The sequence below is a fragment of the Palaemon carinicauda genome, chromosome 1, assembly GCF_036898095.1.
Source record: "Palaemon carinicauda isolate YSFRI2023 chromosome 1, ASM3689809v2, whole genome shotgun sequence".
NCBI classification, from domain to species: domain Eukaryota; kingdom Metazoa; phylum Arthropoda; class Malacostraca; order Decapoda; family Palaemonidae; genus Palaemon; species Palaemon carinicauda.
Window position 1 is genome coordinate 209,167,353 of NC_090725.1, and position 14,944 is coordinate 209,182,296.

Here is a 14,944-nt window from a genome sequence, read left to right on the forward strand (position 1 = left end):
TTTCAGCAAACCAATTTTCATTTTCATAATTTATCTCCATTACCATTTATTTTATCTTTATCAATTCCACCATTATAAATTATATTGCCAATACTTGTCAATTGTTCATTCTTTGTTCATCTTACTTCTAATTCACATTTTTGCAGTGGTCACCTAGTCACATTACTGACATGTCAAAATGAGAATATGTAGGTGCAGCTTTATATGAATTGATCTTCAACTTTCTTGTAATTTCAACATGGTATCTAATAGATTCTAGATATAAAATATCTAATATAAAGCAACATTGAAAACAAACTTTGACAACAAACAATAAAATAAAATGCTAGGGGACACCGTCAACCAACCTGGAAAAACAAAAACAACAGTCAAGTAACTTACATTTAGTCCTGGTTGTTCCCAGAAGAGGGGAACTGTGCCACGGGTCTGTATATATGAGAGAACCAAATCGTCCATAGAATCAATGTAAATAAACTGTTCTGTCTCAACAAAGTTTGCTACATGGCCTCCATCGTTAACTCCACGCACTATAAATCTGTTATGAAAATGAAAATAAAAATATAAGCTGGATTAATTAAAGTACCATAAATAGGTAATGAAAATTAAAACAAATACTAGACTGATTATTTTTCAATATACTTAAAAAGGCAAAACCTAATGCTTAAGACATTAGACAACAAGCTTCTGTTGTATAAATGAGAGACCTATCCTACATTGACCTAAAAATATGATTTTTACACTAAACTAAAATCTATATTTCCGTATTCACCTCTGAATAGAATAAGCTATTAAGTGGAAATGCCAATTGGGAAGTCTCTATTATAAATAATAAAATTTTACAATCATCACGCCGTCATACCTTCCCACCCTTTAAATCAGTTGTCAAAACACTTCCTAGCTGCTGAGAAGAGAGTGACAGTCAGGACAATGCTGTATAGGTCAGCCCAGGTAAGACTGTAAACCAAAGCTTTAGATATGCAATACCTCAAACTTTTGAAAAAAAAAATAATACTGTACTGTACATCTAAAAACTAGGCAATTAGATTATCTGTAGGAACTTGGAATCTCAAATGCCGTAAATAACGCTGCAATAAGATTTTTGGTTGACAATTCTAACCCATAAGGCTCAAAACCATTTAACTGTGTTTAACCCTGGATCCAATACCAGAAATTTCTCTATATAGAAACAAATTTGTATCAAATACATTGGCTGTAATACTGGAAATTTCTCTGCTCACACCCCATTCCTAATAGGGTTCAATAAGTCTCCCGGATAAGAACCTCAAACTTAAAAACTCAAATATAAGAACTTCAGTAATGCAAAAAAAATTTATGAATTCAAGATACATATGTCTACTAACTATGCTATGCTAATAAGACCAACCTACTTAAACAATTTAGAGTACTGTAATGGAATAGGGTTAAAAGTTGGAAAACTAAACCATGCTGAACTTAAAAATGTTCTTCGAATTATCTCATTTGTATGTAGGAGACTTACTATTTGGAAACTGAAAATTGCATGGTTTATCCTTTTACCTCCAAAATCATGGGAAGACCAACAACTGAGAAAACTTTAAATATCCTCTTGCTTGCAACATTCAGTCAAGAGCTTCTCAGCAGTTAGCTGAAGATGGAGGGGTTTGGATGCAAACATGATCTGACAGCTTAGCTATATAAATGTTATGAGAGTGTGTCATGCTTGCAATCTGATATTTCAGGAACCTGTTAATAACCACCATTTCTATACTTGAAATGGCATAAGTATCTAGCTCTTTCCCATCTTATAACATTCCTCAGTTGCCATATCTGGGATCTTTTATCGAATAATGTAAACACCCATCTTATTTATCCCCTATTAGAAAGATTACATTATAATTCAAAGGTAAACACCACAAAAGCTAGATGATGTAAGAAAAACAATAAGAAAAACAATCTTCATTGCTCAACTTACTTGAATACTATACATAATTTCTTACCATAAGACTATAAAATGATATTTTAATTATAAAATAAATTTTTGAATATACTTACCCGGTGAATATATAATAGCTGCAACTCTGTTGCTCGACAGACACATACATAAAAAACTCGCGAGCGATCGCTATGCAGGTTGCGGGTGTGCCCACCAGCGCCAACTGTCGGCCAGATACCACTCTCGGCTGTAAACAAAACCTTCAATTTCTTCTCATCCCACTGTGTCTCTATTGGGGAGGAAGGGAGGGTCATTTAATTTATATATTCACCGGGTAAGTATATTCAAAAATTTATTTTATAATTAAAATATCATTTTTAAATATTTAACTTAGCCGGTGAATATATAATAGCTGATTCACACCCAAGGAGGTGGGTAGAGACCAGAGTTATGTTTACAGCGTATAAGCTAAGAGTTTTTTCATTTTGGCAGTTATCAATATAACAAAACCAAAATAAATAGGTACCTGGTGAGGAAGTTGACTTAGACGATTACTCTGCCTTGTAAGTCTGTCTTCCTCACGGAGCCCAGCGATCCTCTTAGGATGCTGACAGACTCCCAGGAGCTGAAGTATCAAGGGCTGCAACCCATACAACAGGACCTCATCAAACCCCTAATCTGGGCGCTCTCAAGAAATGACTTTGACCACCCGCCAAATCAATCAGGATGCGAAAGGCTTCTTAGCCTTCCGAACAACCCATAAAACAATATTAAAAACATTTCACGAGACAGATTAAAAGGATATTGGAATTAGGGAAGTGTAGTGGTAGAACCCTCACCCACTACTGCACTCGCCGCAACGAATGGACCCAGTGTGTAGCAGTCCTCGTAAAGAGTCTGGACATCTTTTAAGTAAAATGACGCGAACACTGACTTGTTTCTCCAAGAAGTCGCGTCCATAATACTTTGCAGAGATTTATTTTGCTTGAAGGCCACGGAGGTTGCTATATCTCTAACTTTGTGCGTCTTAACCTTAAGCAAACATCGGTCTTTCTCATTCAAGTGAGAATGAGCTTCTCGTATTAAAAAAATCTGATAAAATATGACAAAGAATTCTTTGACATAGGCAATGAAGGTTTCTTAACTGAGCACCATAATGCCTCAGATTTCCCTCGTAATGACTTAGTACGAGCTAAATCGAACTTAAGAGCTCTAACAGGACATAATACTCTTTCCAGTTCGTTGCCTACGATCTCTGATAAGCAAGGAATATCAAAAGATTTAGGCCAAGGACGAGAAGGCAGTTCATTTTTGGCCAGGAAACCAAGTTGAAGTGAACAAGTGGCTTTTTTTCTGTAGAAAAGCCGATGTTCTTACTGAAGGCATGAAGTTCACTGACCCTTTTAGCCGAAGCCAAGCACACTAGGAAAAGTGTCTTGAGGGTGAGATCCTTCAGGGAGGCTGAATGTAATGGCTCAAACCTGTCTGACATGAGGAACCTTAGGACCACGTCTAAGTTCCATCCAGGAGTTGCCAAACGACGTTCCTTAGAGGTCTCGAAAGACTTAAGGAGATCTTGGAGATCTTTATTGTTGGAAAGATCTAAGCCTCTATGTCGAAAGACCGAAGCCAACATGCTCCTGTAGCCCTTAATCGTGGGAGCTGAAAGGGAGCGAACCTTTCTCAGATGTAAAAGAAAATCTGCGATTTGGGCTACAGAGGTACTGGACGAGGACACAGATGCTGACTTGCACCAGTCTCGAAAGACTTCCCACTTCGACTGGTATACTCTAATGGTAGAAGCTCTCCTAGCTCTTGCAATCGCACTGACTGCCTCCTTCGAAAAACCTCTAGCTCTTGAGAGTCTTTCGATAGTGTGAAGGAAATCAGACGAAGAGCGGGGAGGCTTTGATGGACATTCTTTACGTGGGGCTGACGTAACAGATCTACCCTTAGAGGAAGACTTCTTGGAAAGTCTACCAGCCATTGAAGTACCTCGGTGAACCACTCTCTCACGGGCCAGAGGGTAGCAACCAACGTCAACCTTGTCCCTCCGTGAGAGGCAAACTTCTGCAGTACCTTGTTGACTATCTTGAATGGTGGGAATGCATACAAGTCCATAAAAGACCAATCCAGTAGAAACGCGTCTATGTAGATTGCTTCTGTATCTAGGACTGGAGAGCAAAAGATTGGTAACCTTTTGGTCAACGAGGAGGCAAAGAGGTCTATGGTTGGTTGACCCCAAGAAGCCCAAAGACTCTTGCCCACGTCCTTGTGGAGGGTTCATTCCGTGGGTATCACCTGACCCCTCCGACTGAGACAGTCAGCCAAGACGTTCAAGTCCCCCTGGATGAATCTCGTCAACAGGGAGATGCCTCGAATTCTAGACCATAAGAGAAGGTCCCTTGCGATCTCGAGCAGCGTGAAGGAGTGTGTGCCCCCTTGCTTGGAGATGTACGCCAAAGTTGTGGTGTTGTCTGAGTTGACCTCTACCACTTAGTTTCGAAGACGCTTCCTAATATCATCAAGGCCAAGTGGACTGCTAATAGCTCCTTGCCGTTGATGTGCATGCTCTTCTGACTTGAGGTCCACAGACCAGCGCATTCCCGACCGTCCAGGGTCGCACCCAACCCAAACCCGACGCGTCTGAGGACAACACGTGGTTTGGGTTCTAGACTGCTAGGGATAGTCCCTCTCTCAGACTGATATTGCTGTCCCACCAATTCAGGCATGCCTTTATTGGTTCGGAGACTGGGAATGATACCGTCTCTAATGTCTTGTCCTAGTTCCAGTGAGAGGCTAGATGGAACCGGAGAGGCAGAAGGGGTAGTCTCCCTAGTGAGACAAACTGCTCCAGGGATGAGAGAGTCCCTACGAGACTGTTCCAACTCCTGACTGAATAAACGTTTTCTTTTCAGCATTAGTTGGACTTCGAGCAGGGCTTGACTGCGAATCTCCATCCCCAAAAATAGAATAATCTGGGATGGGATCAGTTGGGACTTTTAGGTTGACCACAAGTCCCAACTCCCTGGCCAGACTCAACGTCCAATGTAGATCCTGCAGACAGTGAAGGCTGGACGATGCTCTGAGAAGCCAGTCGTCCAAGCACAGGGAGGCTCGGATCCCCGATAGCTCGAAACTGGTATCCCACATTCCTGTAAACAAACCTCAGAAACGGTTGGGAATCCGGGTGTATAGGAATGTGGAAGTATGCCCCCTGAAGGTCGAGAGAGACCATCCAGTCGCCTTCCATAAATGCTGTCAAGACAGCCTGGAAGACTTCATCGTGAAGTTTGTCTTGACAATGAACACATTGAGCGCACTTGCCTCTTACGTACTCCTGCAGTGAACATGGCTGCCAAATCATGGAGCCATCCCTGAGGGACTTGTTCCTGCAGAGAACGTGGCTGTCAGATCACTGGAGCCATCCCTGAAAGCCTTGTTTATGCATGACATAATTGTACAGCAAAACTTCAAAGGCTCGAAAACAGCTGTGAAGTAGACCTGTAAAATCTTGGAGCGTCTCATGGCCAGGCGCCAGGGAGAGTCTATGAGGTTTGAGAAGTCTATCTGGGCAGAGGCAGGAACTCCCAAGCCGAGAACTTCTCTCGTGTCATATCAGACTCTCGCTCTATAAGCCAGTTTAAAAGAAGGGAAAGCAAAGGCTGTATCCCCCAAACTCCTCCTGGTGATAAACCAGTCGCCTAGCAAACGTAAAGCTCTCTAGGAGAGCGAGAGAGCACTAGCTTATAAAACAACGGCTTCGAAGTAGCTAGGCCTAGTGTAAGCTCTGACGTTTAGGCGAACGAGGAGCAGCAGTTACAAAAAGATCCGGACAAAGATCCTTAAAAATCAGCATGATTTATTTAAAGTCCATAGAGGGCTAAGCAGCTTTAGGCTCCTCTCCATCTGCCAGAGTCCTCAAGGGAATATCAGTAGGAGGGGGAACAGCAACTTCCTCATCTGAAGGAACCTTGTCCGATAATAGCTGAGTCTCAAGCAAGGGAGAGACCTACCGTGGTGGCAATGCTTTACAAGCAGAGTCCACACGCACTGGTGCATTAGTAGCGGACCAGGACGCAACGTCATGTAACTGCTTGACAGTCTGTGAACTGTCAACAACAACAGGTGCGAGAGACCAGGACGCAACGTCATGTAACTGCTTGACAGTCTGTGAACTGTCAACAACAACAGGTGCGTGAGGACGCACAGCGTCCACTCGAGACTGCTTTGACCGCCTAGACTGAGCAGTCAAAACAACTCTAGAATGCGGAGGATGACGCACAGCGTCAAAACAAGTCAACTCCGATTATTAGCGAACGTCCTGAACGTCAACAGGAGCATCAGCAAGTGGCCTAACGTCCAAATGTGGCTGAAAATCCACACGAGACCGCATCGAGTGTGGTTCTAAACAACCTGACTGACGTGACTTAGCTACGCCAACGTCAACAGGACGCACAAAGGAACGTTAGGGTGGCTGAAAGCCAGGATCTCGATGAGATAAACGGCTAGGCTCAACGGACTTATCGGCAGAATAGTCTTCCATAAGGGAGGCAAGCTTATTCTGCATGTCTTGCCGTACAACCCATTTAGGATCAACGGAAATGGTTGCGGTAAGAGACGAGGGTAACGTCTGAGACCGCAAAACCTTGCCAACAAAAAGACTCTCGGAGTCTGTGTTACGCTTTTGTTAGGCGGCGAGCAGTCTTCCGATGACTGCATAGGGTCAGAGCTGTCCTAATGGCTACAACCAGGACGCTGGACCTGTCCTGAAAGGACTGACTTTCGCTTAAGGGCCTCGAAACCTTGTTTCAGGTTTCTTATGCGAAAAGCCTTCGGATGACGAGGAGAAAATCGTCTCTCTCGCCTTATGGTAGGGGTGATCTTGGTAAGATACACCCGATACCATAGAGGGAACGTCTGTTCGCTGATCAAGGCCTCTCGAACCCATAAGTCGTACGACATTACTTCTCCCCTGGGCTTGGGAGCTTGCAAGAGGTCCCGGACTAGGCGAACGACAGGCACGAACAGACGAACCCTCGGTCGCAACACTGATAACACTTTGCGCAATATCACTTTATCACTACGATTTTCTGTTTTGCACTTATTTCACTGAAATCGAAACTTTTACTGATTTCTACCTGAAGCATGCAATTCTACCCTCATCAAAAGGTAGTAATTGCGAAATCAGTCGTATAATGCAAGCACATTAATACCAGCAAAAAACAGTAAACATATTTTAAGATAAAAAAATCAGTGGCTGGGGAAGAGACTACACACTAGTTCATTCAAAACTACGTTTTCAATCTCTCACCGTACATTGCCTGGGGACGAGAATAAAAAACTAAAAACGTTTTATCCTATCTCCCCGTACAGAGACTAGGGACGAGAGTAACTCGAGAACAACGTTACCCGCTTGAACGGAACGTTTTCTCTCCTCTCTCTCCCTCCGTCTCTATCTTTCTCTCTCTCTCTCTCTTGATTTCGCACCTAAGAGAAGAGCCCACTTACGTTTCGTCAAAAAAACATGTTATTTGACCAAAGGAAAAAACTGAAAGGTTTTTCAATTAAAAAGTTCCTTTAAAATAGAATTTAAAACATTTAAGCTTTGAAAGAAGAATGAACAAAACGTCAGAATCGATTTACTCTTTCTGCAAAGTGAAACCGTGATACTCTCTCTCTCTATCGTAACGATAGAGCGCAAACTGCGTAGCATAAATAAACTAAACGTTAGTTCATCTTTGAAACAGTACGAAGACTATTCAAAGAAAATCTTTCATAAAATATCTATTAAAAAATATTCATTTAAAAAGTTTTAAATCATTAGCTCTTTAAAAGCTATTTACGATTGAAAGGGCTCAACGTTGTTTAACTTCGGTTTCCAAGTTAGGACCGCCTACTCTCAGGAAAGGTCGCATATAAACAAAACATTAAAATTTATTTTTATGTTTATCATAAATGGAAAGTTAATCGAAGAGGCCTAATAAAGGCGGTGAGATATAAAATATATAGAGGAAAATCTATAATTAATTTATAACGTGATAAGATAATTGCTAAAAGCCTAAACACACTTCCGTCTAAGGGAAGGGTCGGCCATTTAAAAGTCAAAGAAAGTCCATACTCTCTGTCATCAAAAATTAAATCTATCCAAAAACGAGTTCAAGGATTTATTTGAAGAAAAACACCTGTACTGCGAAAGCTCAAACCAAATTAAAATACTTCACCAAATATGATGGGAAAAACTCCAGGTTCAACAGCGAGTAAAAGTACGTCTTGTCGACACGTCGACAGAGAAGAAATTGAAGGTTTTGTTTACAGCCGAGAGTGGTATCTGGCCGACAGTTGGCGCTGGTGGGCACACCCGCAACCTGCATAGCGATCGCTCGCGAGTTTTTTATGTATGTGTCTGTCGAGCAACAGAGTTGCAGCTATTATATATTCACCGGCTAAGTTAAATATTTAAAAATAAGATATTTAAACAATATTCCTAAACTAGATTAGTTTCTGAAGAGCATCTATGGCAGTGAAAAACCCTTTTTTCCCCAGATAAAATGGCTAAAACTTTCTACAATGATGCCGGAAACATATGCTTGATGTGTTACAAGGGACAGACTGAGAAGATTTGTGAAAAATTTAATCAAGTCAATATTCCTTCCAAATAAAAACAAAATCTTAGTAAAATATTTAATTTTGTTTTTCTTGCAATAAAGTGATAGTCTTGCAAGACAATGTTTGGATTTTGTATGGATATACTTCAGTAATTCATTGGATGGAACACATTTGAGAAGAATGTCTTTAGGTAGGTGATCTAACAAGAAGCATACAATATTCCTAGCACTGATTTCATGGAATATAGCTCTGATAAAATCTGTGAACATCCCACACTAATTTGTTACCCATTTCATGTCCTCATCTGCTGCAAATGAAAATGAAATAAATTTGGAAATAATTTGTATTTTTCGTAGAATACATACCTGGAGCTATTAATAGGGGCATACTTTCAGCGTAGCTGAAAGATGAGCCATGATAATCTTAGTGAGAGATAACTACCCCATCCGCTAGTTAGCGGGTGGGGGGTGAGGTAGACTGGCTACTCCACTCACTCACACTTCTCGGCTGAGTAACCACTTTGCTTTATGGCAGGACTTCTCGGGGGACAGGGTGGCGGGCCAATTTGTATAAATAGCTCCAGGTTTGTATACTAGGAAAAATACAAATTACTTCCAAATTTGTTATTTGTTCCGGCGTAAATACAAACCCTCCACTAATTATAGGGGTGACTTACTCTTAGGAGGGAGGAAGTCCTCACCAACTGGCCTTGGTCATGACCCAGGGTCTTCTCTATTCCAATCTGTGATCGATAGATGGAGGAACCATACCCTCTCTAAAATCAAGTTCTGATATAAGGTAATGCACTGATAGCAGCCTGCAGAAGCTTGTGTGTGAGTGGAACTAATAGTGTGGCTTGTCTTTAACATAGGAATTAGAGTAAAAAACCTAGTGTTCTAGAGACTTGCCCAATACCCTCCCTCAAAAAGGTATTGGGGATGTAACAAAGTATTATTCTATACTTAGGAGGCACAAGGGAAATGAGTTTTACCTGCATCGAGGTGAGGTTAGCTATACTGAGGCTTGTGGAGCTGTTTTCCCAAGGGGGAGAAGGTGAAAGGAGCCAGTCATTCTTACTCAATCACCACAGGCTAACCCGGGTAACCTCAGCCCTCAACGCTCTGCTACTTGTCCATCAAGGAGCCTGAGGTGTTTAGACCATTTGTTGTGCAACCACCACAGGACCGATGGAAAAGGTCTCCATGTTTCTGTGGGTTATGTCTTTGCAGGTGGTAGCCCATGAAGGTCGATTCACGCTTCCACATGCCCATTTACAGTATCTGCACCACAGAGTAGTTTCTTGAATGCCAGGGATGTAGCAACGCCACCGACGTTATAAGCTCTGGGTCTGGGTCCTAGGATGGAGGAGGGTCTAAATTAAGAGCAAACTTAATAGCCTTCCAATCCCAGAGGGGAAGGAAATCCTTGTGATCCTCCTCTTGACCTTTCCCGTGCTGGTCAACAGTGCCGACACACGGGGGCGAGCTAGTGTCGTTCTTTTAAGGTAACACCACACACTCCTCACAGGGCAAAACCCCAGCTGAAGGGTCTTCGGTTACCGAACGAAAACTCTCTATCCAGAATGGGCTGCACCTAGGGTACAGCACAATCGGATTTAGAGTTTCGGCAATCAACTCAGGGATGCCGCTGAGGATTACTTCTCCCTGTCTCCTAAAGTAGGAGATAGATGATGGATCATACAACACACTAACTCTCTCGGTCAAAGCCCAAGTGAGTAGAAAGGGCCGTCTTCCATGTAAGGAAGCGATCTGCTGCCTGGCATAAAGGTTCGTAGAGAGGGGCCTTCATGGAATGAAAGTCCTGAACCGCGTTCCCAGGAGGAGGTTGACATCCGACGGGAGACAAGTTATCTCAAACTTTGTATAAGTAAAGGTATCGATGGGAGAGAATCCCCTTCCATGACATCAGTCACAAAGTACCGAACACTTCGCCTGGAAGACCGACGCTGAAAAGTGTCTGAGGTACCTAGACATCTTTTCCGCAACTTATTGCGAAAGGCCTCTCTGAGAGAGGAGGTGTAGGACCGTTCCAGGGGTGAAGCAAAGCAAAGCTACGGCTTTGGAAAGTGTTAGCATGTGACTGCTTGGAAGATCGTGTCGTGGAGGAAGATCGCTCAGAACTCCGTTGGGAGCTGCAAAAGGTCCGGGAACCATTCTGCGTGATGCCATAGCAAAGCTATTGGAGTCATTGATAAGATCTTGCTTATCCTGACTTAGCTGAGGACTTTCTCACCAGACCGAATGGGGGAAAAAGCGTACACCTGTACGCTGCCCCACCGATCTTGGAATACATCTTCTTTGAGGGCCTGGTGTTCCAGGACTGGGGAACGGTCGAGCGGGAGCCTGAAGTTCAGGCCCGCTGCGAGCATGACCACAGTCGGGGGACCTCACAAAGTTAAGGCTTTGTTGGATACAAGATGTAGGTCTCATCTGTGACCCACCATCCGCGGTTCGCCCAGCGGGGGGTGGGGGTGGGGGTGGGGTGGGGGTGGGGGGGGATTGCATAGCAATAAACACATCTTGAGTTGATGTCGAAACGTGCAACTATTTGCACGTTCTTGTAATGAAGGGGAAGAGCTTATCCTCCCTCCAACTGCCACCAATCTAGTGGGGGTTGGCCGAATAAGACCAATACCAAACGGTAAACCAGTTAATCAGTACAGCTTATGTTACATGAGCGAATCTCCATACAGATCGCCTTATGCACAGAAGACTGGACGGTAATTGCTGAACGCATCCAACTAACACCAAGAAGAGATTGAGACATATCTTCAATCTATTGTTGGATGGCTAATAAGCATAAGTCTACTACGGAGTAGTAACACCAAACTGTGAGCATGACAAGCATACATGCATAGCTCGACTTATAGTCTTGTTCGAAACTCAGTTGGAGAACGTTGAAAACGTTCGTAACAGAGATTCCTCCTTCTTAAGATGAAAACGTCATACTTCTCCATCTCCGATCGGTAAACTAGCATTTTTATTGAATGTTACAGATATGCTTATGAGAAGTTTCCGGTCAGAGTCACTGTAGGAGACTAAGACTTCCGATGGGGAGAAACGAAAAAGTGCCTATAAGAAGGCAGAATGTAAATGCTATATGTCTGGTTACAGGAAAGTAGCCAAGTAATGCACTGAATAACCTGGTTTCAGTAAGGGATATAGCTATACAACTAAATAGAATGGAGTTCTAATTGCAAGATGTACATAGCCATTATTAGCAGAAAGATCGCTTGCATGCATATATACTTGCCCATCTGCACTAGCGCATGCGTAATCTCTGCCTCCAGGAAACGTTTGAAATGAATCCGCTTACGGGAGTGATATACGTCCGACGAATCGCAACATTATTGCCCAAGGAATTTTTGATCGTTAACTAGCTGTAATAATTTTTTGAATGAGAGCGCATGTTCTCAAACAAAATATACAGTTATAGAAGCGATCATTTCTCCTTTGGTTTGCCCCTCCTCTATATGGGAGGGGCTAGCCAGTGTTCATACACAGACAAGGATATCTGGTTACCTGTGGTCGGGGTTTGAAATGTTCGTAAACATAATGAAAAGCTGCCCACGCTGTTGCTATCGTTCTAAAACGTAAGCTAACTCTGCTTCTTTGGGACTAATTGTTTGAGACAATAACCCTGTACGGGTAGAATAAAAAGTCTCGGGCTCTTATCGTGTAAAACGGTAAGTCATTGTACCCGAGGTACATTGACGGGAGCGGCTGACTCAATTAAGCGGTAGAACCCGAGTTTAAGACAATAACCTCACGGTTTTTTCTTGGATAGAGCCTATGCTCTGGGAAGGTTTACGGCCTTTATGAAGTATTAACAACACCCGTTGAAGTTCTGTAAAACTTCTTAGGAATGAGTCTCTCCCGAAAAGGGTGAAGTCTCATAAGTGGGGGGTTTGCTTCAACAAGACCAGACATAGATTGCCATCGACCATTTGCCCGAAGGAGTTGCCATCGAACGCCTCCTCGTTAGCGAGAAAACTACCGTCTAATTTAGGCAAGGCCTGCCAGGGGAAATGAACTGTGAATGTAACGAATTTTTCATTCCCCGCTAATTTCCGTCCCAGCAGTTGAGGGTTTCTCAATCACAAGCCACCTGCTAATCCACCCACTCGAAGTGGGAGGGTGGAAGGAAGAAGACAGTGGTTCGTTTGAAAACGAAAGGGTCGGTGCTGGCAACACCAGCCTAGGTGACATAGTAATCAGCTGGGAGTGTAGAGTGACATAACAAGTCGCGCTTCGCTGGAAGACCCATCCCGTAGGGGGGGATGGTTGACCATCAAATTTAAAAAAAAAACTTGGGATCATGGGAACCGAGAGATTCGGCGCAACAAGAACCTAGGGGTTCTGAATTTATTTCGTGAATTCCTTTCTCATGACCCTAAGGGATCGTGAATCTATTTCGCACGACCCTATGGGATCGTTGTGACAAGAACCCGCAGGAACTCTGTCACTGATTCCTGATGGGATCTTCAGGAATCGTGTTGGGTGAACCCACCGGGGTTCACAAGACCAGAAGCATGATCAGAACCCAGAGGAACTATGTCATAGTTACCTGTAAGGAGACGGAAACCCCTAAGCAGTAGGCATCCCTCAGGGTTTAGGAACCTCGGCAGGTTTCTGAACCTTCTTGCCTGTGGGAGGCATCCCAGCAGGCAAGAGCGGCACAGGCCTACCCTTAGGGATAGGGTCTGGGCGTTGTCGAGTGGGCGACTGCTGTCTCTGAGGCGATGGAAAAACAGGAAGTGGGCTGCGTGAGCCTGATCGCACGCACAGAGTTGGTCGCATGTAGAGTTGGTGTTGGGCACCGAGATGGTCACGCGGCATGAATACTCCGCGCAACAAGAGTCCGAGTACTCTCTATCATTAGAGAAAAAACTCTTGATGACGATTGTCGTGCACATAGTGCTAATCGCGTGTGCGAACACTCCGCGTGACGAGAGTTCGAAGACTCTCAATCATAAAAGTAAAACTCTTGATGACGATGGTCATGTGCGTAGCGCTGATCGCGCGTGCACAAACACTTCATGCGACGAGAGTCCGAAGACTCTCGGTCAAAATAGTAAACCTCTTGATGACAGGTCACACGCACTGGGATGGTCGCGCGCGTAGGGCTGATTGAGCACGCAGGAACACTTCGCGCGAAAGAGTCCGAAGACTCTCAGTCATAAGAGTAAAACTCTTGATGATGATGGTCACGCGCATAGAGTTGGTTACGCGCATAGCGATGATAGCGAGTGTACGAACACTTCGCGTGACGAGAGTCCGAAGACTCTCTGTCAGAGTAAAATTCTCGATGATGATAGTCACGAGCGGACAGTTGGTCATACGCTCAGTGTTTGTTGCGCGCGTAGGGTTGGTCGCGTGCACGAACATTCTGTGCGATGAGAGTCCAAAGACTGACTAGTTTCACGAGAAGCAGAAGGTTCAGCGTGATCGCATAAACCCCTAGAGGTCGCGTGATAAGGAAAGAAACTCCCTGCTACGATAACCCACACATTCAGCGTAGCGTAGGACTCGTGAGCGCAAACGCTCTACAAGACGAGATTCCAAAAACACTCTGTCATAAGAGTAAGACTCTTGATGACAAGGGTCACGAGAACCCGAAGGTTCAGTATGTTCTGAGTTGCGAGACCCCGAAGGATCAGTGCAACGGGAAATCGAAGTTTCCCTGTCACGAGGCACTGAAGTGTCAGCGTGACTAAATGCAAGAGAACCTGAAGGTTCAGCGTGACTAAATGCAAGAGAGCCTGAAGGTTCAGCGTAACCTGTGTTGCGAGACCCCGAAGGGATAGCTCAACGGGAAACCGAAGTTTCCTTGTCACGAGATACCGAAGGGTCAGTGTAACTAATGGTATGAGAGTCCGAAGGTTCTGCGGAACCATCGTTACGAAAGCCCGAAGGCTCAGCGTAACTGAAACCCAAAGGTTCCGAGTTGTGTGAATTCGAAAGTCCAACACGACGGAGACCCAAAGGACTCCTAAGGTCATGAGAACCCGCAAGATCAACATGGTGAGAGCCCAAAGCTCACAATCACCGTGAGGAGAACCAGCTGATGAAGAGGGGTCACAAACCCTTCCACCCTACGATCCTCCGAAGAGGAACGCTGAGCAGACTCCGCCCGAGTGGGAGACTGATACAGTTCTAAAGATACCTCCTCCGCTGGGCAGGTTTGTTCTCCCAAAGGAGAACGTCCCTTAAGACAGGACTCTCACTCTGTCCCTGGAGGAGAACCATAAGGATAAGGGGAGACCACTGATGCCCAAAGGCGGTCTTCTCTCGAGAACGAGAGACTCGTTCCCTCCGAATGGGAAACCTGCTTTGGAGAAAGCTCTGCCACTGACCCTGGTGGATCAGCAAACTCCTGGGCGCCTGCAACAACCCGCAGCTC

General features: G+C 44.1%; 1 protein-coding gene across 1 annotated transcript in view; it reads right to left on the bottom strand.

Moving 5' to 3' along the window:
• Window positions 1-14,944, bottom strand: part of Synj (synaptojanin) — a 392,031-nt gene that overhangs the window by 196,968 nt on the left and 180,119 nt on the right. Inside the window, exon 6 of the mRNA XM_068387313.1 lies at window positions 382-535. Within this exon, the coding sequence (XP_068243414.1) occupies window positions 382-535 (154 nt within the window). The remainder of the gene's footprint in view (window positions 1-381; window positions 536-14,944) is intronic.